Below are 23816 nucleotides of genomic sequence, written 5' to 3'. Positions count from 1 at the left end.
GCCCGGCTCCTCTCCCTCTGCCTGCACTGGGGGCATGGGTTTTGCCTGCCTGCTCTGCCTGCCGGGCAGCCCCGCCGTGGTCCTGCCCTGCTCCCACCCGCATTGTGCCCGGGATCCTGCACAGGAGCGAAAGCTGCAAATTCACAGCTTTTTAGCTGCAACCTAAAAATAAGAGGTTTGGGAAATATCTAGCAAATGAGTGGGAGGATGAGAAGAGGAGGAATTAACGGCCTGGCACCAGGCAAACAGCATCTGGGAAGCCCCGGTGTGGCAAGGCGGCCGCCTCGCTCCCCACCCCGTGGCCGTCCGCCACGGCACGGCCCTCCCGCGGCACAAGGGGATGCTCCGATGCCATGCGGGGCAGGATCAGGCCCCCTCCCATCCCCCTGCTCCACAGCATTGCCCCATCCCTTCCCTCCCCAGCACCATCATTCCTATTTGGGCTCAGTGTCACGTCCCACCCCGGCTCCGCGGCTCGCGGAGACGGCTCGCGGCAAAATGTGGTGGTGGGGAAGTGCCGCTCGCTTGGCACCTTCTCCCGCTCCCCCCTCCCCGGGCGCGCACGCGTTTCCGCTGCCGGTTTGGCGAGGCGGCGAGCGGCGCGGGCTGGCACGCTGGGCGCCTGCTCGGCGGCGGCGGCGGTGGCAGGCGGCTTGGCACGGGGAGAAGTTTCTCTGCGTGGAGCTGTGGCGTGTCGGCTGCGGGGAGAGGCTTTGATCGCCGCTTCCAGAGAGCGCAGCGGGCGGCTGGGGCTGGGGGGGCTCCGCGCAGCTTTGATTTCTCCCCCTGGGTACTTGGCATCGATGGGTTTCGCCGGTGGGAGGATGCTTGGGGAGACGGGGCTGGAATACCAAGTAGCCTCAGGGGAGACGCCGTGCCCACCCCAAGCTGGGCATTTTGGGCTCTGCACCCAAAAATATGGCCCTGAGAGCCTGGCTGGGGCCGTCCTCGCTGGGGTACCTGCGGAGAGATCAGCCCCAGCCCTGGTGCCGGCAGATGCTGTCAGCTTGTGCCCACCACTTGTCCAAAGCCCTTGGCCGCTTGCCACTCCATGGAAGAGATTTCCAGCATCTCTATCCTGTGCAGGAGCCTTTCGCTTGGGAGAATGGCGAGGAGCTGGGTGCCCCTCGCAGGTGCTTTGCCCTCCCAGCGCCGCCACGTGCCAGGGTGGAAAGTGTTGCTCCGGGGCCGTGGGCTTTGGTGCAGGTCCACGGTGGGGAGCTGGGGGTGATGGGGGAGCTGTTGGTCAAGTCCGAATGCCAGGACGGGCACAGGGAGACAGGGTGTCCCTGCCGTGCGGGGAAGGGGGTCGGTGGGGAAAGGGGCATGGCTGCCCTTGAGCGGGAGGGTCTCGCTGTGCCGGACTCAAGCGATGTCTGTCCTGGCGAGCTGAGCGTGCACAGGGCCACCAAGATGCACAAAGCAACCGAGATGCGCAAAACCATTGAGATATGCAAGGCCACCGAGATGTGCAAAGCCACCGAGATGCACAGGGCCACCACGATGCACAAGGCCACCAAGATGCATAAAGCGACCGAGATGCGCAAAACCACCGAATTATGCAAAGCCGAGATGTGCAAAGCCGCCGAGATGTGCAAAGCCGCCGAGATGTGCAAAGCCACTATGATGCACAGGCCCACCGAGATGTGCAAAGCCACCAAGATGCACAAAGCCACCAGGATGCTCAGGGCCACTGAAGTGCACAAAGCCACCAAGACGAGGACCGAGGCCAGGGAGGCGATGGGAGCAGGCTGGGGCACCGCAGGGTGTCCCCGGGCTGGGCTACCTGCACAGGGGTGCCCAGCTCTGCCATGGCACCAGCACCCATCGCCACCCCAGCGCGGGGCTGCCTCCCTGCGCATCGCCGGAGCCGGTGCTCAGCCGCGTGGCGAATCCGTTGGTATCAGCAGTTCTTGCCGCGAGCGCCTCGCCTCCGCCGGGCCGATCTTACAGGATCTCCGGCTTACACGCTGCTTAGAGGAGAATAATCCCTCTCGGATTTCTGCGCCTCTCACTTGTGCTCGGGTCGGGTTTTGAAGTGTTTCCTCCACAGCCACAAAGGCCAGAGCTCGCTCGTGCTCCGGAGCTTGCTAATCCCACGCCTGCAGGAGCAGCGGCTTAGGGGAGATGGGCACACAGCGGCACGCTGCCATCGCCGCCACCGGCTCCCTCTCCCAAGCACTCGGGGGACTGTGGGCACTGGGGGCTCCGAAGGGTGTGGGAGGGTGCTTGGCCGAATGCATGGGTCCTCCGTGCCAAGGTGCACGCTCGCAGGAGGGCGTCTGGCATGGGGATGCTCTTCCCCCGGCACAGGGACCCTCTTCCCTGGCTCAACCGGCTGCTGCTCATGCAGCACCCCGCAAATCCCACACTGAAGAGCTGTGGTGCTAACGAGGCAGGTAATCCCCTCATCAATAACCAGCTGTAAAAGTGGAATTATATCCCATCAAGCGACATGGAATACTGATGAAAGGGCTGCAGGGCCGCGCCGCCATGCCGCTCCCTTCCCCAGCCTCCATGGCCATCCCCGTGGCATCCCCATGCCAAGCATCCCCACCGGGGAGCTGCTGCTGCCGGCATGGGGACCCCACGCAGCGTCCCGGGGCAGGGACCCAGGGCTGGGGACAAGCCAGGAGCTCTGCTCCGCTCAGCTTCTCTAATTAACCAGTGCTAATTGCCTGGAAAACGAGTCATTTAAATCATGCTGAGGGCGGTAGCAGCCTGGGGGCCAGCATCTCTCCCCCAGTCCTGGGGACACGGGCAGCATGGGCTGAGGGACGTGTGCCGGGGAGGGCTGGCACCCCCCTGTGCACAGGGACCCGCGTGGCTTGAGCCTGGAGGTGGCTGGGGGCTGAGCCACGCCGTCAATAAGCGCCCGGCGTCGCGGCGTGGAGCCCCCCAGGCAGGCAGGTCCCTGCCGGCGTAACCATCAGGCTCACCGGGGGACGCCAGGTGTGGGGCTGCGGTGGCAGCTTGGCACAGGGAATTTGGCCTGGGACAGGTACTGTGCATGGGAACCGGCACGCACCGACGTCCCTCCCCAACGCCTTCGGTGGCAGTGTCCGGACACCGCGCTGGATTTCTCCTTCCTAAGCAGGGTAATCCCTCATTTGTGCCGTGCCAGCACCTCTGCAGGCAGCGCGCATCCCTTCCCCTCGCCTTCTCCCCTTTGATTTCCCTCTCGCCAGATTACGTTGAGGATGAACTTGACCCCGCAAGGATCGAAGCATCTCTTGAAGCTCCAGGCTAAGCCCGGAGGGGTTACGGCGAGGGTCACGCTCACCGCAGTCATTAGCGTGCCTCTTGTGCGGCAGCCAGGCAGGGCACCCTGCTTTCGGCATGTCACGGTGTCCCCGGGCAGGCATCAGGGCTGTGGGGAGCACCGGGGGGGTGAGCCGGCGTTTGGGGGGCAGAGGAGGGCTCACCCCAATTCCTAGCCACGCCAGCCTGCCCGGCTAGCCCATGTGCCAAACTTGAACTGGTCAGGGTCCTGCACCGCTGAGAGCTGGGCATCCCACGGGGGGGCTGCCCCAGCCCTCCCCGCCAGCTCAGCTGCTTTACATCCCCCCCGGCAGCTTATCTAGCTCAGGTTTATAAATGTTTGAAATTAAGGGCTGGTCCCAAATTCCCTCCTAGGCAACAGTTGCTAAGTGAGTTTTATACACAGGCTCCTCGTGACCGAGGAGCGATGGAGTGGCCCCCCTTGCTGGGTTTGGATGGAGGGAGCGCGTGTGCCGGCTGGCTGTGCCGCTGGCGGGGGGCTGGCTGTGGCCCAGGAGCCGGGACCCCCCAGCCCTGTCCCCCGAAACCCCCCGGGCCGACTTCCCCACCCTCCTGCCCGCTCCATCCCGCCCTGGCAGAGGCTCAGCACCAGCCGTGCGGCTTTGATAAAACTCCCCTTTATTGCCACCATCCCCTTGGCTTCTCTTTTTTTATTCCGCCGGAGGCCGCAGGGCTGCCGGTGCTGCGGCCGCTTCGGCACCCGTCTGCACGCCGGGGCGGGAGCGGGCCGGCGGCGGCACCGGGGACCCCATCGTGTGCTGGGGGGATGCTTGAGCCCCTGATCCGGCCGCCCAGGCCACTCTGACTCATCCCAGTCTCTGAGCCGCTGGCAAATTTCATTACAATAACAAGGTCTGCGGGCGAATTAATTATTAACGATTATTGTTTAATATTTATACTGCAGTACAGCTACAGGCGGGCTGCTTCGGCCGCGCCGCTTCCCACTGCCGGCTGTGGCTCGAACGATGGCCTGTCCGGATCCCGGGGTGCAGAGCTGGCTGCGGGGTCCCCGCAGGGATGCCACAACGGGGGGTTCCTGGAGGGGACGGGGCTGAGCTGGGCTGGGGGTCCCACTGCCCCCCCCCCAAGCCACCGTGGGTCCCTATTAACCCTCCCACGGTGCCAGGGACATCACGCTGGCTGGCGGCATGGCCGTGAGCTCGGCGGCTGTGCCGGGGCTGCCGGATGCCGGGGACACCCTGTGCCGGGGCGGGGGCCGTGGGGGGAGGCAGGGCAGGTCCCTCAGGGGCTGGCGAGGGGTTTTCCTGCCCACGGGGCTGCTTGGGTGCAGGACAGGAGCAGGGTGGGTGGGAGATGCCTGCCTGGCCCTGTAACCATCCCCAGCACCCGTGGGGGGTGATGCTGGAGCAGCAGAGGGGTCCACCCCCATTTTTGGGGTCCCCAAGGTTGTCCCCATGGCCAGGCTGGGGAGGAGCAGCTGTTTGGGGTGAGTCTGTGTGGGTCTGGCTGACCCAAAGAGGGAACCCCTACTGTGGGGTGGCTGCGGGGCACCGATGGAAAGGGCACGGATCCAGCAAGGAAACTGGGGATGGCTTGTCTGGAGGGGATGGGGAAGGGATGGGATGGGGAAGGGAAAGGGGAAGAGGATGGAGAAGGTGAAAGGATGGGGATGGGGAAGGGATGGGCATTAGGAAGGGAAAGAGCAAAGGGGAAGGGATGGGCAAGGGGAAGGGATGGGGATTAGGAAAGCAAAGGGAAAAGCGAAGGAAAGTGAAGCAACACAAAACAACAGCCGCTGTGCCGAGATGGCGTGGTGGGAGCCGCAGGAGGCACGCGGTGACGCTGCGACCATTGCCGGACATGCCAGCGCTCCCAGGGTGCCGGCCGAGATTAAAGCCTTTGCTCTGCTCCAACCTGAGCTCCTGGGGAGCGCTGGGGGCCGGGGCATCCCACCGGGAGCCCGGAGCCAGCGGAAGGGGCCAGCGGGGAGGCCACTATGCCGGGGTGTTTCATGGGGTTGGAGCCTGTTAGCTGGACCCTGTTCCCTGCGTTTGCTCTCCCCGGGTGCTGCGTGCAGGGTGCTGTGCTCACACCCGCGCTGGGGACACCCCCGGGCGCGGGGCTGAGCCCCCTCCCCGTCCCCTCGCTGAGCGGCGGCTTTGCTCTGCTCCCCCGCAGGGGCTCCCTCCCGCGACGTCCTCCTCGTCTCAGCCATCATCACCGTCAGCCTTAGCGTCACCATCGTCCTCTGCGGGATCTGCCAGTGGTGCCAGCGCAAACTGGTAAGTGTCCCCCCTCTTCTCTTCCCAGGGTCCTGGGGTGCACTGGGACACGGGTCCTGGTCACCTGCTGCCCCCGGGTGATGGCCGGGGTGGGGGTCCTGCTGGGTGGGGGGCAATGCCTGCCACTGGGGCAGCGGGGTGCACGGCTGGGCAGCGAGGCTGCTGGCAGGCACAGGCAGTTGCCGGGAGTGGTTTGCGGCGGGTGCCGGCTGCAGCTTTTATTTTGCTCTTTGGAGATGTGATAATTAAATGTTTGGGCGAAACTGTTTGTGCAGCATAAAGGGAAGTTTCCAAATACATATATATATATTTGCGACAAGCGGTAACGATCTGGCCCCTGTCCTGCTGGGCACGCTCCTGCCTGGAAGAGCCCCGTGGGAAGGCGGCCAGCCTGTCCCCGGCAGCGCCGGGCGCCGTGAGCTGGCACCGCCGCCCGCTGTGCCCCCCACCCCATCTCCCCAGCACCCCCGGGCACCCGGCTTCCCTCCCCGAGCCCCACTGCGGCGGGAGGGCCTTTGGCTTGGGACAGCGCTCCCTCCTGCCCCGCGTCCTTCCTCCTCCTCCTCTTCCCGGAGCAGCCCGGCACCAGGATCCAGCCGTGCGCTCGGCTGCGTTTCCTTCGCCATCAAATTCAAATCTGGGTCAAGTGCTGCGATGGCGGCGGCTCTTCCCACGGGGGAGATGCCCACCCTGGCAATGCCGGCGGCTCCCCTCGAACTGCGGGAAGGGAACGCTCCCCCGGGAAGGCGAGAAGGGGTCCGGCCGGGGATGAGGCAGTGTGGGGACGGTGGGAGCCGCCGTGGCGTGCGGGGAGGGGAGGTGGGTGGGGTGTCCAAGGCTGGCTGGTGCCCCCCAGGGAAGGGCAGGCTGGAGAGGGAGGTGGCGGCGGGTTCAGCACCGGGGAGGAGAAGGGCCGGTTGTGCTGAAGGACGAAGCTGGCAGAGGAACAAATAAGTATAAATTGGCCGGGAAGGCGTTCAGGCTGGGAATGGAAAGACGCGTCCCGGCCGGCCCTCGACAGCGCGCAGAGCTGGAACGGCTGCGTGGGAACCACGGCCAAACCTGCTGAGCGGCTGCCGGGCTGGCCCCGCTCTGTGCCCGCGCGGCAGCCCCGGGTCGGCTAGTGCCGGGGGAGCGTGGGCCAGCAGCCGCTGCCGCCGTGTCCCCACGATCCCTGTGCCATGGTCAGCTGGGGACAACACTGAGCTCAGGGCTGATTCCCTCCAGGACGGCCCACGGGCATCCAAGGAGGTTGGGCATCCCTGTGCCTCCGGCAGGGTTAGCCCGTGGGCATCCAAGGAGATCCAGCATCCTTGCAGCTCCTGGCAGGACAAGCCGGTGGCTGTCCAAGGACACCCGTGCTGTGAATGCAGGGAGTCCTTTGCTGCAGCACTGCCAAGAAGATGGCTCTGTGCAGAGGTGATGAGGCTGGGGAGAAGGAGAAGGGAGAAATACTCTCCGTTTCGCGGGCAGGCTGCACGCAGGGCTGGCTCCTGCAGGAGGGATGCTCGCAGGTCCCGGGCCACCGTGGTGGGAGGGCTGGTCCGCAACCCCAGCCTGCTCCAGCAGCTGCTCCCGGCCCACCTCGGCCTCCCCGCACCTGCGCGGAGCAGCCTCCGCTCCTAATTGTTCGCTAATTGGCATTAATTGCGCTCTTGTCCGCCCTGGATCGGAGCAGCACACTGAACCTGCCGTCGGAAATCACAGTCAAGTGCCCTGATTACAAGCCCCAGTTAGGAGCGAGTGCCTGCTTCATTATCATATGGCAGCTCTTCCCTTTTGGTGGGGAAGGTGAACTCAATTAATTCAGGTTCAATTAATCCTAAAATTACCCGCTCCTCCCCCGGTGAGGCTGTGGAAGGGTATGCAGGCGGTGGCTGCTGCTCTGTCCTTGGGGCGACGCGGGGCACGAGCCCCCTCCAGTCCCTTGGGGATGGTGCCTGGGAGCCAAGGCGGCCAGGCCAGCATCTCCCCCGTGCCTTTGCTGGCTCGTAAGGGCTGAGGGATGAAGCTATTGGGAGTTTTGCTGCCCAGCTCGGTGGGACGGAGCCCGGAGACCGGGAGGCTGTAAGGGAAAAGGGCAAAATCCAGGTCAAACCCAAGCTCCCATCCCCATCCTCTGCTGTGATGCTCTGCGGGGCAGTGGGGGTCTCCCTGCCTCCCCCTGACCCCCCCTCTCCTCTCCTCTCCGCAGGGTAAGCGTTACAAGACTTCCCTGGAGACCGTGGGAACTCCGGACTCCAGCCGAGGCCGCAGTGAAAAGAAAACCATCAAGTAGGTGCCAGGGTAGGGGGGGAGAGGGGCAGGGGGCTGCGGCGCCGGGAGCCCCTCTGCCCACGGGTCTGGCCCAGCCGCAGCCCGCTCAGCACCCTGCCCTCTGCCACACGCCATCCCCCGGCCGTGGGTGCCCTGCCAGCATGGGGACACGTGCTGGATCGGTGCCATCCCCGCCAGCAGCAGGGAGGTCCCTCCTTGGGGACAGAGGTGGCCGTCCCTCTGCTCCCAGCGAGGAGGGTCCGTGCCCAGCCCAGCCCTGGCAGAGCGAGTTTGGCAGCGGCCGCTGGCCCGGCTCTGTCCCAGCGGCAGCGAGGGCTGGTGGGGAGATGGAGCGATGGGTGGTGCCCATTGCCGATCCCTGCTGCTCCTGCAGCTGCCTGCAGGATGGGATGGTCCCCCCAGTCAGGGTGGAGGTGTCCCCTGGTCCCCCAGCCCCAGTGGGAGAGAGGCTCCGGGAGACTGGGAGAACTGGTGGGTCTTTCCAGCACCCTCGGGTACCCCTCCTGGCTCACCCACTGAGCTGCAGGCATGACCAGATGGAGCCATGGGGACCTCAGCACTGGTGTCCCCGGGGATGCCCCGGCTCTGGGCATGCAGAGCCCGAGCCCTGCCCCGCTGATGGAGCCCTCCCCGGCCCCGCTGTGTGCGCGGCTGCCACGGCTCTGCAGCCCACGGGCAGCGGGGAAAGGAGAGCGGAGCTGAGGCATCTCACGGCACTGGGTAGGGAGTGAGGCAGGGGGTTGGCAGCCGGGGGGGCTCTCCGGGGCACCCCAGCCCCAGCTCTGCCCCCCGCACCCCTTGGCACCCCGCAGGGCTCTTGGGAGGAGCCAGGGCTGGAGCACTGGCTATTGCAAACCTCCTCCCTCGTCTGGCCTGGCCTCTTGCCCAGGGTGATATTGGGGTGCAGGCGTCTGGGGTTACCTCAGGCACCCCTCTGCTTGGGCACAGCCCGGCCAGCTGCTCCCAGGGCTGGCCGTGCCCAGCTGGGACCAGAGCGGGAGGCACGTCCCCTCCTGACGGCGTGGCACACGCAGCTCGCCCTCCCTGGCTCTGGCAGGGTCCACGTGGCCAGGCTCAACCCAGAGCTGCAGGTGGGCATCGATGAGGGGCGCGAGGGCTGGGCACCGGTGGCTTTTGAAGTCCCCCAGTGCCAGCGGGGAACTGCTCGGCTCCATAGCCTCCGGCACGCAGCTCGGGCCGGGTAGCGGGTGCTGCGGGTGGCTTGCCGGAGCCGGGAGGTTCAGGCTCCATGCCGGCAGCGGGCTGGTTCGGCTGGAGGGATCTGCGACGCACAGCAGCATCACGGTTAACAAAGCAGCGTGCGCTTCCAGGACCTGGCTGCTGAGGAGGCAAGGACATACAGACAAGCATGCCAGGGACACACAGACACGCGTGCCGGGGATGCTGCACCGGCACCGTGCTTGCCGGCACCTCTCTAACCCCGCTCCATCCTTCTCTCCTTCCCAGCCGGCGGAGCCGCCCGCTCCTGTCTCTCCGCAGCTCTGCCCTGCTCCGTCCATCCATCCGTCTGTCCGTGTCCGTGTGTGTGTGTGTGTGTCGGTGTCCGAGGGGTGGGCAGCCGCGCGCCCCGTCTCTCTCCGCAGGATCCCGGCACTCCGGGGGCGGAGGGCTGCTTTTCCTCCCCTCTCGCAGGAATTCAGCTTCTCTCTCTTGTATTTCCCTTTTCTTTCTCCCCGGTCTCCGGCCGCTGTAGCGATCTAGACAGAGACTTTTGGAATAACAATGACAACACAGTGCAGCAGAAATGGAGCTCCTACCCTCCCAAGGAGTTTATACTAAACATTTCACCTTACGCCCCGTACGGTGATCCGCGGCTTTCCCTCAAGTGAGTCTCTCCTTACCGGGTTTGCTCCGTGTAGTGAGTATATGGGCAGCACCCACTCGTCTTCCACCTCCTCCTCCTCCCGGGCTCCCCGCACGCCACCCCATGGGCAGCCCCATGGAGACGAGCAACCCCTCCTTCCCGCTCCCCCGGGGGCGGCCGGGGCCGCGGCGGGTCCCCCCCCTCTTCGCGGCGGCGCAGGACGGGGTTGCGCGTTGGGGGCACCCCCTCGGCGTGGGGACGGGTCCCCCCCGGGGCTGGGCTGCCGGCGAGCGGGACCCCTGCCCTCACCTCGCCCTCCTCCCCCCTTTATTTTGGATGGTTTTGCCGAGGCCCCCGCGCACCCCCCGGCCAGGACCCCTTTTTCTTTTGCAGTGCTGATGTTTCTCTTTCTCTCTCTGTCTGTCTGTCCGTCTCTTGTCCGTCTGTCCCCCTCCGGCTCTCTCCCCCTCCCCTCGTACCCCCCACCCCTATCAAATGGCTCCTCCCTCCACGTCCGTCCATCTGTCCGTCCGGCTCCCTTCGTGTCTGTCTGGGGGGGTCTGGCCGCCGGCCCGGCCCAGTGGCTCTCTGTTATCAGGGGCCAAGCTGACGGCGTCGGCCGCCGCGGGGTTGGCGGGGGAACGCGACGGCCGCCCCGGGGAGAAGCAGCGGCTCGGCGAGGACAGCATGAGGAGCAGCGTCTCTGCCCACAGCGAGCCCGGCGCGGGGAAGGCGGCACGAGGCCGCTGGCACACGGTGCAGAGCCACTTGGCCGCAGGAAAGCTCAGCCTGTCCAAGTGAGTGAGCACGCACGGTCCGGCACGGCACCCCGGCACGGACCCCTGCCACCGCCAGCGTGCCCAGGTGCCCGCTCCCCTCTGTGAGCTGCGCTTGGATGGGGGCCACCGAGAGATCCCCTGGCCCACCGCGCCGAGGGAGGCGAGGGGCTGCCCAGGCCCCCGGCGGTGTTTTGGCAGCGTTTTGGCAGCGTTTCGGCTCGGGGAGAGTGGAGGAGGGGGCTGCGGGGCTCAAGCCCCACCCGGGCAGGAGGAGCGCGTTTGGGTGCTGTCCCCGGCACATTTCCAGTGCCAAGAGTGGCTTTGCCCGATGCCGGTGGGAAGCAGCTCGGCGGCCCCGGTGAGGCTCCCCGGGGCAGGGGGCACCATCTTGGTGATAGCCCCAAGGCAAGAGCTGCTTTCCCATGTCCCCGTCCCCGGGATGCGGCCATCAGGGATGGTGCCTGGCATCGCCAGCCTCTTCCCTCCGCGGCGCTCCCCTGACCCACGGCACAGCCACGAGACCCGGCGCCGGCACCTCGCTTGTGGCTCCACCACCCGATGCTGGGGGAGAGTTGGGGAAAGTTGGCGGTTTCTCAGATTTAGGGGAAAAGCGGAGCTTTGGCTCACTCTGCAGGGCTCGTGGCCCAGGCAGGCTGGGTGGGGGTCTCGGCGAGACCCTCTGCTGCTGGCAGCGACCGTAGCTCTGCCAGGGGAGATGGCGGTGATTTATCTGGCTGCGGGCTCCGTCCTATGTTTCTGATCTCGGCTCCGGTTCCCTGTGCTGGGGTTCAGCAGCCTCCGATTGCGCGGCAGCCTGAGTGCCATGCTGCTGGCTGAGCAGCCGGCAGGTCCCGGCAGCGGCCCCGGCGCCCTCGGAGAGGTCGGTGGTGACGGCAAAGGCATTTCCCAGGGCTGCCGTGCCTCATCGCTGCTGCTTCTTGCAGCCTTGTTGGTGGGGAGAAAACCATTTCAAAAGAGAAAGGCCAGTCCTGCCACCTTGGACAAATCCCAAATGCCTCCTGGAGCCCCAAAGATTGGTGTCCCCCTCGTTTGGAGCCGTGGCCGCCCGTTTGGCACGATGCTGGTGTGCTCCGGCTCAGCTGCTGGGAGGCGGGAGGGAGAGGCGAGGAAGAGGGGGAGCTGCGCAGCCTTCAGCCATACCCAGTCTCGGCGGCGAAGCAAAACCCGCTGGTAGCCCGCGCTCCTCCGGCGGGATGTGCGAAGGCCGGCTAAGAAAAGGCATCGTGCAGCTGCCGTGCCAAGAGCCGCGGACACGCGCCCGCGTGCCGCTCGGCACCTCCGCTCCCGCTGACTCACAGCCAGGCTGTGCCGGCGGCCGTGCCGCACCAGCTGGGGCAGCACCGGCGTGGGGATGGGCTCTGCTGTCCTGGCTGGTAGCTCCATTGCTCAGAGGGGCTGGGAGCTGGACAGACGGACATCCGCCATGGTGCGCTGGGCTGGCACAGGCGGCGAGGGCAGAGTTAAGGGGATGAGGAAGCCGCCGGCGAAGCATCTTGCCTTTCAGCATCTCTTTTGCACAGAGCCTTTGGGTTTGGGGGTGTTCATGGGGGGGGAGCTGGGGGTCTGGCAGCTGTACCCCTCCCCTGGTAGCGGGGGCACCCGGGCAGGCACAGGCAGGGTGTGCGGGCAGGGTGCGCTGCCGCCTGGCACGGTGCTGGCAGGAGCTCGCGCCTCCAGCTGGCGCCGGGCCGAGAGGAGCCAGATTTAGTTTCCTGTGACTGAGAGGTTGTAAATTGAACTAATTTAGGATTTGATAGGAAAGCGAAAGGAGGTCGGCGGCAGGCGCGATGGGGGTGGCGCCGCGCCCGGGCAGTGCCCCGCGTGCCTTCGGCCCTGGTCGTGGGGCCGGATCCGTCCCAGCTCTCCGCTCCTCTCACCTTCCCTCCCTCCTCTCTCTCTTTCTCTCACCTTTCGCTCTTTCTTCACCTCTTTTTTTTTTTTTTTTTTTTTAAGCTATTTATCCTTCCCCCCTCCCTCTCTGTCCCCCGCTGCTGGCAATGCACGACGGCACAGCTTCACCATGCGGTTTCAGCCGGCACCCCGGCCGGCCCCGGGCGGCACAGGGACTGGGGTAAGGTCGGGGGCTGCTGCTGAAGGCAACTCCTCAGTGCCAGGCGGGGCGGTGGTCCCCTGCCCTTGTGCATCGAGGACCCCCGAGGGCTTTTGCCAGGCTGGTTGGATGCCCTGATCTCACGGCCACGAGCTTTGCAGGCTGCTGTGAGCATCAGCGCCGTCCCCAGGGCTCCTGCCCGGCTGCATGAGCCGTGCCACGCATGTGCTGCCGCCCCGGCGTGCGGCCGACTGCATGGCCAGCGATGGGCACTGCCGCTTCTCCCGCCGGCCTCTCGCCTGCTCTTCCCTCTCCGCCGGCCAGACGAAGCCCGTCCGCCCAGGGCTGGGCTTCTCCGCGCTCCGCGTCCTGCCGGGGCCATGTCCCCATCGCCTCCCATCCCGTGATCAGGGGGCTGGGAGCGCGGCCAGACTCCCACCCCAGTGGGGTCCCTCTCCGCTGGCAGCCTGGCTTGGCCCTGGGGACACCCGGCTTGCTGGCATGCCACGGCCACGGCAGGCTCGGCCCTCCCATCGCTGCGGGAGCCCCTGGCCGGCACGGTCCCTCAAGACAGGGGATGCTGAGACCCGGCGATGAGGGTGCTGGCGGCTGGGTGCTGGGCTGGGAGGGACGGGGACGGGGCGGGCTGGCTGGCAGCACGTGAGCGGGCGCCGTGGGATTTGCCTTCACGCAGCAGCCTAATTAGCTCACAGACGAGGTTGGCCGGCGCGCTGGGAAGGCACCGGCTGCGCGGCAGCCGCGGGAGCGGGAGGGCACCCAGCCGGCCGGGTGCCGCGGTGCCACGGCCGAGCCCCTCAGCAGCCCGGGACGGCGCCTGGGTGAGATGGCAGCGGCGCGAGAGCCCCGTGCCACCGGCGAGGCCAAGCAAGGGCCAAGAGGCAGAGGAACCGGTCGCTGCATCCGCTGGCCCCTGCCGGAGCGCTCCCTGCGCTGGGGCATCTTCTCTCTAACTCTCTTCTTTTCCTTCCTCCAATTTTGCCCCTTCACCTTCTTCTCCTTTCTCTCCTCTCCTCTGCCCTTCCTCTCCCTAAGTTTCGAGGACTCCACCTTGTCCACAGCCACTACCCTTGAGTATATCCCCACCTCAGCAGGCGACCCCAAATGCCAGAGGCCCCGCACGCTCATGCGCCAGCAAAGTCTGCAGCAGCCCCTCAGCCAGCACCAGCGTGCCAACCACAGCCAGCCCACCACCAGCCAGAGCCTGGGCCACCTCCAGGCCCACAGCGGCTCCTCCGCCGGCGCCGGCAATCCCCGGGGCTCCCGCGGCGGCCAGGTGCGCCAGGGCATCGCCGCCGGCTCCAAGCATCGGACGGCTGGCGGCCGGAGCCGCTCCAATCCCGGCAGCTGGGACCATGTGGTGGGGCAAATCCGCAACCGCGGCTTGGACATGAAGTCCTTTCTGTAAGTGTGCGCTCTCCTCTGCTCTCTCCATCGCTCACTCCGTCGCTCTCTCCATTGCTCGCTCCTCTGCTCTCTGCTCTCTCCATCGCTCGCTCCTCTGCTCTCTGCTCTCTCCATTGCTCTCCCCATTGCTTGCTCCTCTGCTCTCTCCATTGCTTACCCCGGCACAGCCGCTCGGCTGGCACCACCTCGGGGATTTGCTGCCAGCGGGAAGAGCCGGGTCCCCTACGGCCCCATCATGGGGGTCAGGGGCTGCTCCCCCAGCCCAGGGGCTCAGGGAAGGGTCTCATGCACTCCCTCAGCTCGCTTTGCCCCATGGCTTTGCGGCAGATCACCCACTGCGTTGCCGGCCGGTGTGGGTGCTTAGGGTCCCCTTTAGTCCCTGAGGAGTGCAGGGATGCTCCAGCCTGCGGGACAGCCACTGCCGGGGAGTGACATTGCCCCAAGGAGGAGGACGGGGAGGCAGCCGTGCCGGCGGTGGCTCCCGTGCAGGGGTGACCGTCTGTTTGGCCCCGATATCGCCGCCTGCCAGGCTGCCTTCCGCCCGGGCTGGGAGCCGCAGAGGCAGCCCACTCCGAGCTGCCGGAGCCGTGTGATCTTTAATCTGGCTTAACCCTATCTCCTGTATCAGCACTGGCTTTCAAACCTCAAACGCTGAGGACTAATCTGAGTCCCGTGCTGCTGCTGTATCTCAGCACATGACATTGTCACTCCTCCACAGAGCCTGTCCCCCCACCTCGCCTCCGTCCTCCCGGGGTCCTCCTGCTCCCCCCGGTCCCCATTTGCCCCCCAGGAGAGGGGATGCTCAGGTGCCGGCTGTGCACCTGCAGGCTGGTAGTGCTCGGGGATGACGGACAGGCCTGATCCTGCCCTTGCGTCGGTCAGCACAGCATCAGGGTTAGGTGGGAAAGGCCCTGGGAGACACGAATTTAGCTGCCCATCGCACTCCTGCCTGCGCAGGCAGCCCTGGAGAGAGGGTTGAACCTTCCTCCGGGCAGGTAGAGGCATCCCAGGGTCGCTGCCCACAGCCCTGCCAGGGGGTCCCCTCCCAGCTCCGGCACCAGCCATGACCCCCCTCCTCACCGCCAGCCGGTCGGTGCCCCGCTCGCCTCTGCCTGCCCAGCACCGTGCCGGCTCTGCTCTCTCCAACCAAGAGGTTCCTCACCGGCTCCGTTTGCCGGCTTCCCAATGTCGAGATGCGGCTCATTAGCCATCCCGAGGGTCACGTTCCTCCCTGTTTACCCAGCGTTGGTGCTGGTTCCAGCCTTAATTGGCAGAGGGGGAGCAGCCGCAGAGCCGGGACGTGCCAAGCCAGCACACCGTTTCCCCGCAGAGGAGCCGCTGCCATTTACCACCGCCGCTTTTCAAAGCCATTAACTTTGCTTTTGCTCTTTATTCTGTTTACCCTCCCTCCTGCCTCCCCGGCGCCGCCGTGTAAATGCGGTTACGGGCCCGGGGAAGCTGCGCTGGCGGCGCTGGAGGGGGGCAAAGAGCCTCGGCCGTAGCACTGCCATCTCCTCCTCCAGAGAAGGATGCTGGGACCTCGCTCCCTTCGCGGTGTCCCTCGTCCCCAGCCCCTCTGGGCACCTTCTCCCCCTTCAGCAGGACCTCGGCATCCTCCCTGCTTGGACTGGCGGCGGTACCCACATGTGCCGGGCTCACCGGAGCCGGCACCTTTCTCCCTGCAGCCCTCTGCGCCCATCCCGGACATCGTCTCCTGCACAGGGGCCGGCGGGCAGAACCGGGGTCCCCTCTCCGTCGGGGGACCGCGGGGTGCCGCCGCTCCTGCCGGTTCCCTGCCTGATGCTGTGTTCTCCTCTCTCTCTCTCTCTCTCTCCCGCTGCCTGCGGGGCCGCCTGGGCAGGGAAGGCCGGATGGTGGTGTTATCCCTGGTTTTGGGACTCTCAGAGCAAGATGACTTTGCCAATATCCCCGACCTGCAACCCGCTGGGACGCAGCCGAACCAGCCGAACGCTCAGGGGGACAAGAGGTATGAGCGAGGACGAGGGCAGTCCCGCAGGAGGAGGAGACGAGGGCCTCACCCAGGGTGGAGGAGGAGGAGGAGGAGGCTGGCCTCGTGGAGCGCGAAGGTTGGAGCGGCACAGGGTGGCCCAGCGGGCAGCGGGCACGGTGACGTCTGCAGCTCTCCCCAGCCGGCACCCGCGGTCCTGTCTCCGGAGCGGCAGCACCGAGAGGACCCCCCATCCCTTCCTCCTCCCTCCCTGTCCTCCCCCTCCTGCCATCCCCGGCCACCAGCCCCCCGCCCTGGCTGCATGCTGGGGGCACACGCTCGGGAGTGGGGCGCAGGGCAGGGGAGAGTCCCTGTGCCGGGAGGAGAACGGGGCGCAGGGGGGGACCAGGCTCACAGGGACCCCCTGACAACGCCGCATCGGCAGCTGAGCCGCGTCCCATCCCAACGCATGTCTCGTGCACCGCGCTGCCGCGACCTCCAGCCCGGCGGGGCCGTTTGCAGCTGGGCAGCTCCCCCGGCGACACGGGGACATCGCTGCGGTGGCATGTGCTCAGCCCTTGCTCAAGCCCCAAGGCTGACCGGGGACAGAGCAAGCGGCACAGGCTGGGGGGGACGCGTTACCCCCCTTTCTCCTCCAAGCAAGCTGCGCGGCAGCGTGGCACAGACCCTCACCTCCGGCTGCTCCGTGCCTTCCTGGGGTGCCGAAGGCTCGTCACCGGCACCGGAGCCCAGCCGGAGCCCAGCCGCGGCCACCGGCAAGGGCTGGCAGGAGCAGAGGGACCGTGCGCCACCGGGAGCGGGTGTTAATCCCCTCCGGAGCGGGGAGGAGGTGTGAAGCCGGCGGGCACTGCCTCCCCGCATGCTCGGCGTGTTAATGAACTGGCACCGTTCTCGCCCACCGGCTATTTTTACCCTGCTCAGCTTGGTTTTGCTCCATCTTTTAGCACTTCCCTCCCCGGCGTCGCGCTGCGCAGCCGGCCCCTGCGGGGAGCACCGGCCACCATGCCGTACCGTGCTGGCTGCCCCGTGCCAGGCGAGGGGACGGGGGACACCGGGTGCCGGGCACAGGGGGTGGGTGGCTGTGCCGCAGCAAGACCCTGCTCCCCGCTTCCCCCCAGCTCGCTGGTCCGAAAGACCCATCCCAGTGCATGCATGGCCTCCCCGCCTCCATCTCCCCCCTGCTCCCCATTCCCTTGGGCCCTGCGGGACACGGGGGGCTCAGCTGGTGGAGGGGACGGGCTCCGGCACCCTCCGCTCTCGCCTGCCCACCCAGCACTGCCGGCCACCCGCTCTTCTGCCTCAAAACGTCTCCTCCATCCCTGTTTCTCAGCTTCTTCCTTCCAGCCCGTCCCTGGCAGCTCCAGCCCGGCGCCTCGGCGTGTCTCCTGTCCCGGCAACTAACCGCTCTCCGTCCGTCCATCCGCCCCGCTCCTCTCTTCCCCCTTCCCTCCCGGCAGGCCAGTGGTGGACGACGCTGCTCCTCCTCTCTCTTGCTCTTTCCCGCTCTCTCTCTCTCGCTCTCCGCGACCTCCGCGACGTGCGCCACTGCCCCGGCACCCGCGGCTCCACCGGCGCCTTCTCGCCCAGCGGGCCCCGCCGCCGGCTCCTCAGCCTTCATTTTCACTCTGTTTTTAACCTGACTTTGCCTCTCCAGCTACCTTGGGCTCTCTGGTCCTCCCGGCGTGCCGTCCCGCCGGGGCGGGCAAGCCGTGTGTGTGTGGGTGTGCGAGAGGGCTGCCGCCCCGTGCCGCTGCGTGTGCCTCCGTCCCCGTTGCCCCCAGGTCCCCTCCCTGCGTCTCCATCAGCGTGTGTCTGCGTGTGCTTGGCGTGTCGGTGGGTGTCTCGTGGCATGCGTTGTGGCTTTGCCCGCTGAGCCCGCCGCGGCGCTGGGGCTGTGCCGGCGGCATGCTGCCCGCCGTGGTGTGTGTCCTGTTGGTCCGTCTGTTGGTTTCTCACCGTGTCTCGGCTCGGGCAGGAGCTGCGGCAGGTGGGAGCGTGGGGTGCATCGTGGGGTGCCTGTTTGTGTGCGCATCCCCTCCCTCTTGGACCTGTCTGCACCGCGGGAGCCACCCAGGGCTGCCCCGTCCCTGCTGCCATGCGCCTGTGTCCCCTGTTGTCCCTGTGCATCGTGGCAGCGTGGCCCCGGCGTGTGCCCACCCGCCTCCATCGCTGCTCTGTCCGTGCGCCCGCCGCAGCTCCCGGCTGCCCACCCTCCCGCCGGGCCATTCCCTCCCCGGCACCATGCCCGCCGTCCCGCAGCCAGCCGGGAGCCACTGGCATGGCCCCCTCCCCAAGACCCGGCTGCCACAGCCGGGATGTGCGGGAAGAGCCGGGGCAGCGGTCCCGGCTGCGGGGCACCGGGGAGGGCTCGATGGCAGAAGGAAAGGGGGACGGTTAGCACCGGGCACCGAGCCCTCGCCGCAGCACGAAGCACCCGTGGGTCGGCTACGCACCCGGCCCCGCGCCGGGGTGTGAAGGGGCTGTGCGTGGGTGAGGCGCAGCCAGAGCCGCGGGTGCTGGTGGGGACCCGGTAGCCACGGGGCCAGGCGGCTGCCCCTGGCATCACCGTGGCCTCTGCAGGCGCCAGGGGCGGGACGTGGCCGGGGGGACAAGGGCAGTGTGGGGCCGGCTGCCGTGCTCCCAGGTGACGTGCCGCAGGTCCCAGGGCACCGGCTGGCAACTAGCCCTGCCTGGCAGCAGCACGGGCAGAACCAGCTGCCTGCACCAGCCAGGGCCCCTCTGTGCGGGGAGGCTGGTGGGCTGCAGCGGGTGGCACGCAGCCGCCGGCGGCACAGCCCCGGGTATCCCTGCAGCCCGGCTCTGCCCACATCCCAGCTGGCAGCCTCCATTGAGGGCTGGCACAGCCCAGTCGCAGCATCCCCTGGGAGAGGGGGTCTGGGGAGCCCCCTCGCTGTCTCGCCCTTGGCCCTTGGCCCCTCTCCTCTAAGGCGCTGCCTCTCTTTCCCCAGGTTGCCAGCCGGCAGCAAGGCGGTGAACACGGCTCCGGTACCCGGGCAGCCACCGCACGATGAGTCCGACCGCAAGACGGAGCCGCGCTCCTCCGTCTCTGACCTGGTCAACTCCCTGACCAGTGAGATGCTCATGGTGGGTGGATGGGGTGTGCTGGTGACGGGCTTTCCCACTCTTCCCCACGCCCGCCCTGTGCCACAAGCGCGCCGGCACGTCCCAGCCCGCTCTGCCAAGTCCCCGTCACAGGCGGGCGCCGTGGCCCCGGCTCAGCCGAGGTGGCGCAGCCGTCCCCCCCCGGGCCAGCGCGAGGAAGCGGTGCCGGAGCTGTGAGGGACAGGCTGTCAGGAAGAATTTGGTTAATTGGCACTCCCCGTCTCCGGGACGCGCGGCACCGAGCCAGGAGTCATCCGAGGCGATGGCGATGGCAGGGAGCCAGGGAGAGGCTGATGCCCCCTGACAGCTCGCGGGGCTGGGGGTCGGGTGCTGGTGTGAACCGAGTTCAGGTGCCGAAATGGCGGGGACGGGGGTGTGCAGACCCCACTGGTGGTCCCATGATGGCCCCCCCAGCTCTGCGCTCACCACCCTTCTCCCCCCGCCGCAGCTCTCCCCAGGCTCCGAGGACGACGAGGGTCACGAGGGCGTCAGCCGGGAGAACCTGGGCCGCATCCAGTTCAGCGTCGGCTACAACTTCCAGGAGTCCACCCTGACCGTCAAGATCATGAAGGCGCAGGAGCTGCCAGCCAAGGACTTCAGCGGCACCAGCGACCCCTTTGTCAAGATCTACCTGCTCCCCGACAAGAAGCACAAGCTGGAGACCAAGGTGAAGCGGAAGAACCTCAACCCGCACTGGAACGAGACCTTCCTCTTTGAAGGTAGGGGCTGGGATGGACTGGGGTGGGAGCGGAGCGGTTGCGGGACCCTCTGTCCTCTCTCCTGGGCTGGACCAGCTCAGCTCGAGCTGCCAATGTGGTGGCCATTGGTGATGAGATGGGTTGGCCAAGCCATCAATGCCGGGTTGGCCAAGCCATCAACGCTAGGTTGGAGATGTTTGCTCTGTGTCCCATGAAGGGGACACGGGGGGAGGATCCTTCTCCCCGCAGCAGGCACCCATGGGTGGGTGCACGGAGGGGAATTAATCTGCTACCAGCCATTGCCGTGGCCCGAAGCCACAAGAGGTGCCCCGTGCTGTCATCTGCTCCCCATCCACTGCCTGGTGCCAACATCTCGCCATCAGCACGGGCAAGGCAGGGTGGCCCCAGCACCGGGTGCTGCTTGGCATGGCCGCGGCAGCTCCTCATCCCCTCTGTCTCTGGCACAGGGTTCCCCTACGAGAAGGTGGTGCAGCGGGTGCTGTACCTCCAGGTCCTGGACTACGACCGTTTCAGCCGCAATGACCCCATCGGGGAGGTGTCCATCCCCCTCAACAAGGTGGACCTCACCCAGATGCAGACCTTCTGGAAGGACCTGAAGCCATGCAGCGACGGCAGCGTAAGGCCCTGGTCCCCCTCCCACCCCCTGGGGACGGTCCTCGAGGGGAGGCTACCCCCTGTCCCTGTGGTGTCCCAACAAGGCCACCCTCTTGCTGCCCCAACAGGGACATTTTCCGCTTTGCGATAAGGTTCAACATCCAACAGAGAGGTTTCTCTTCTCAAATCTTTATCTTTATATTAAGACACTGAGTAGCCTAAAGTGAGTGTCTCATTTTGGGTCAAAAAGAGCTGTTGCAGGTAGATGTAAAATGAACGTTTTCTTTTTCTCCTGCTTCCAGCAAGACCAGAAAACATCCCACTGGGATGGCCCCGTCTCCTCCTGCCCTGATTTTCCGTGCAGCCCCAAAGTCCACCTTTGGGACGGCTCTGGGGGGTCCCAGCCCAGCACCTCACTCCCGTGGTGGGACACTGGGGCTTTGGGTGCCCTGTCAGGGCTTGGGCTGGGTGCCACGGCAAGGGGTGGGTGTTTTCGGGGCGCCCACCTAAAAGCCTCCGCGGGTCCCACAGGGAAGCCGTGGGGAGTTGCTGCTGTCGCTGTGCTACAACCCCTCCGCCAACTCCATCGTGGTGAACATCATCAAAGCGCGTAACCTCAAAGCCATGGACATTGGGGGCACATCAGGTATGAGCTCCGGCTCCAGCCACGCCAGGCATCGCTGCCCGACGCCTGGCCGGGTCTGAGAGCACCTCCTGTCCCCCCAGACCCCTATGTGAAGGTGTGGCTGATGTACAAGGACAAGCGGGTGGAGAAGAAGAAGACAGTGGTCATGAAGCGGTGCCTGAACCCCGTCTTCAATGAGTCCTTCGCCTTCGACATCCCCACAGAGCGGCTGCGTGAGACGACCATCGTCATCACCGTCATGGACAAGGACAGGCTGAGCCGCAACGACGTCATCGGCAAGGTGGGTCCCGCAGCATTGGCGCGCGGTGGAGGGACCCCAGCAATGTGTCCTGCCGAGGGATGGCACCTGGGGGACCCTGGCTGATGGCGACCGGTGCCATCTCAAGCTGGAGAGAAAGGTGGAGTGTGGCGGGGGCCCCTCGTGCTGGCTTTCCTTGGCCATCTCCGGTCCTGGCCACGGTGTGCGGCGGCAAGGACTCACCCAACACAAGTGGGGAGACGATGCGGTGGCCCCCGTCCAACGTGGCCATGTCCCGCACCTCCTGCCACACCGTGCTGCGGCACAGCCTGCACCAGGGTGAGCGTCAACCTGCCAAAAGTCTATTTATAGCGAGGCAAAAATCGAAGTCCCCGATGGCTCCCGTGTGCCGCGGTGCCAGGTAGAGCCGGAGCCCTCCCTGCAGCGGCACCGTCCCCGGCTGCAGGAGATCAGGGACGGGGCGTGGGGCTCGGCCGGGGGTCCCCGGGGTTCGCATCGACCACCGGACGGGCTCCCATCCCCGCGTCGGGATTACCCACCGCCTCCCAATGACAGGAACAGAGGAATTCATCCACTCTCGATTTGATTTACGTTAAATCCATCCAGCGCTCTGCTCATTAGGGTAACGATGACAAACGAGCGCAGTAATCTCAGTTATTACTGCTCACCGCAGAGAGCCGTTGATCCCCAAACGCAGCGCGGTAATCAAGCGAACACGGAGATTGGGATAAACCTGGGAGGGGGCGGCCACAGTGGCTCAGCACTGCGGGCTGCCGGAGACGGGCAGAGGTGCCGGCGTCCCCAGCGTTGACACAGCCTGGAGGGGACGTTGCCGGTGGCACGGGCATGGCTGCACCCAGAGCCCAACACCAGCCAACAGGCTGCATGGACGGACAGACAGACGGTGCCCATGATGTCTCCGCTTTGCATTAAAGCTGCCGGGAGCATTGCAGCGCGAGAGCAAAGCGGTGCTGCCGGCGGTGGAGCCGGAGGAGAGGAGCGTGCCCTTCACACCCCGGCCGCCCCGCCGTGGCCAGCAGCGTGCTAATCACTTTTGATTGCGTGATTAGCAGCGAGCCCTGCTCTGGCGCGGCAATCCGCTTAGCCGGAGCGGCGGCACGGGCTCCCCGAGCTGTCAGCTGTGGGCAGGGCTGGCACGCGCAGTTTTCCGCGTCGTCGTATGGAAAATCGATGGATAAAAATAGCCCGGCCCTGCGCAGAGGCCGGGGCTGGTGCCCGCGGCCGGCGGCACGCACTGGAGGAGTGGGGAGGGAGGAGGTTGGGGGTGAAGGCGGCAGTGCCGGGGAGCGGGATGGGGCTGGAAGGGCTGGGAATGGAGCCGTGGGTCCAAGGGCTGCCTGTCCCCGCAGATCTACCTGTCCTGGAAGAGCGGCCCCGGGGAGGTGAAGCACTGGAAGGACATGATTGCCCGTCCCCGGCAGGCGGTGGCACAGTGGCACCAGCTGAAGGCCTGAGCATCCCGGGACGGCGAGGCCGGGGGTCCCCCTTCCCAGCTCCCGTCACCTCTCCGAGGGGCTCCCGGCGAGGAGCCGAGGGACCAGCGGGACGGTGGCCTGGCGCACGGGGACTCTGCGGTAGGAGGGGGACGGAGCCCCCCGGCCCCTCGCTTTCGCCTCTCCCCGGCGCTGGGGCGTGGGGGGCACGCAGCCGCCCAGGACCCCCAGCCGAGAAGGGTGCCAGAAGCGATGAACCCCCCGTCCCCATCCCCGCCACCAGGCAGGACTTCTGCAAGTGCTTCCAGCCCCGGTCCCTGGGAGCCCCTCTGCCCCTCCCCGGCCTCACCCCCCATTTCAGGGGACCAGGCTGTGGGTGCAAGAGGGTGCCCCCCCTCCTCTCCCCTCCTCTTTCAGCTCAATAAAACCTCTCCGAGCCGTCAGCGTCGCCCAAGCGGGGCCACGGAGCCCCCCATCCCCTGCCTCGTCCCCACCGCCCTCCCCGAGCCCCCCGGCCACGCTGGGCTGGCACGGGGTGGGGGGGACCCGGGGGTGAGGGCAGCCCCCTTCCCTGGGCCAGGCGCGGGCTCCTGGGATCGGAAGCCATGACACAGTTCGTTAGCCAAAGCGGGCTCGTTTGTGCACTGCCTTCAGCCGGGTTTGATGCTTTACCTCCATTTTTGGGTTCAGCGGGAGGTCGATAACCCCGTTCTGGGGCTTGCTCCCCTGCATGGGGACCCCCCATCCTGCCCCCACCTCAGCTCTTCCCCCCGCTACCCCCACGCCAGGCATGTCCCCGCGGGGCTGGGCAGGGGATCGGCCTCGAGCCAAGCGGTGGCCCCCCAGGGAGATGCTGAGCCCCAGAACATCCCCTTCCAGCCGGGCTGACCCAGGCACCAGGGCTGGTCCGGGACCCCCATGAGCCCTGTACCCAGCGCTGGGGTCCCTGGGGAAAATGGGATGGAGCAAGCGCCATTGTCCCCATCCCGGGCAGGTGGCATTCCCTGGGCCGGCCAGCCTGGCAGGATCAGTGCCAGCAGCATCCCTGTGGTGCCTGCATCTCCCTGTCGGCTCCTCCCGGGATGCACGTGCCGGACCCCTGCCCGCTCCCTGGGGCCGAGGCTGCTGGGACAGGGGCTCCCCAAAGCGG

The 23816-nt window shown here is 66.8% G+C and overlaps 1 protein-coding gene across 1 annotated transcript; it reads left to right on the top strand.

Moving 5' to 3' along the window:
* Positions 1–1326: 1326 nt before the first annotated feature.
* Positions 1327–22727, top strand: SYT7 (synaptotagmin 7; the record flags this gene model as incomplete). The annotated part of the gene is made up of 13 exons (XM_082317318.1): positions 1327–1750; positions 5422–5525; positions 7720–7799; positions 9517–9648; positions 10209–10424; positions 13531–13899; positions 15764–15889; positions 18841–18976; positions 19443–19713; positions 20160–20329; positions 20839–20953; positions 21034–21233; positions 22583–22727. 13 exons carry the CDS (start codon positions 1327–1329, stop codon positions 22685–22687), a joined length of 2448 nt encoding a protein of 815 aa, XP_082173444.1. The 3' UTR covers positions 22688–22727.
* Positions 22728–23816: the final 1089 nt, after the last annotated feature.

The sequence above is a fragment of the Platalea leucorodia genome, assembly GCF_965183815.1.
Source record: "Platalea leucorodia genome assembly, chromosome: 7".
Classification (NCBI taxonomy): Eukaryota; Metazoa; Chordata; class Aves; order Pelecaniformes; family Threskiornithidae; genus Platalea; species Platalea leucorodia.
This window is presented reverse-complemented; position numbering and strand designations above follow the sequence as displayed.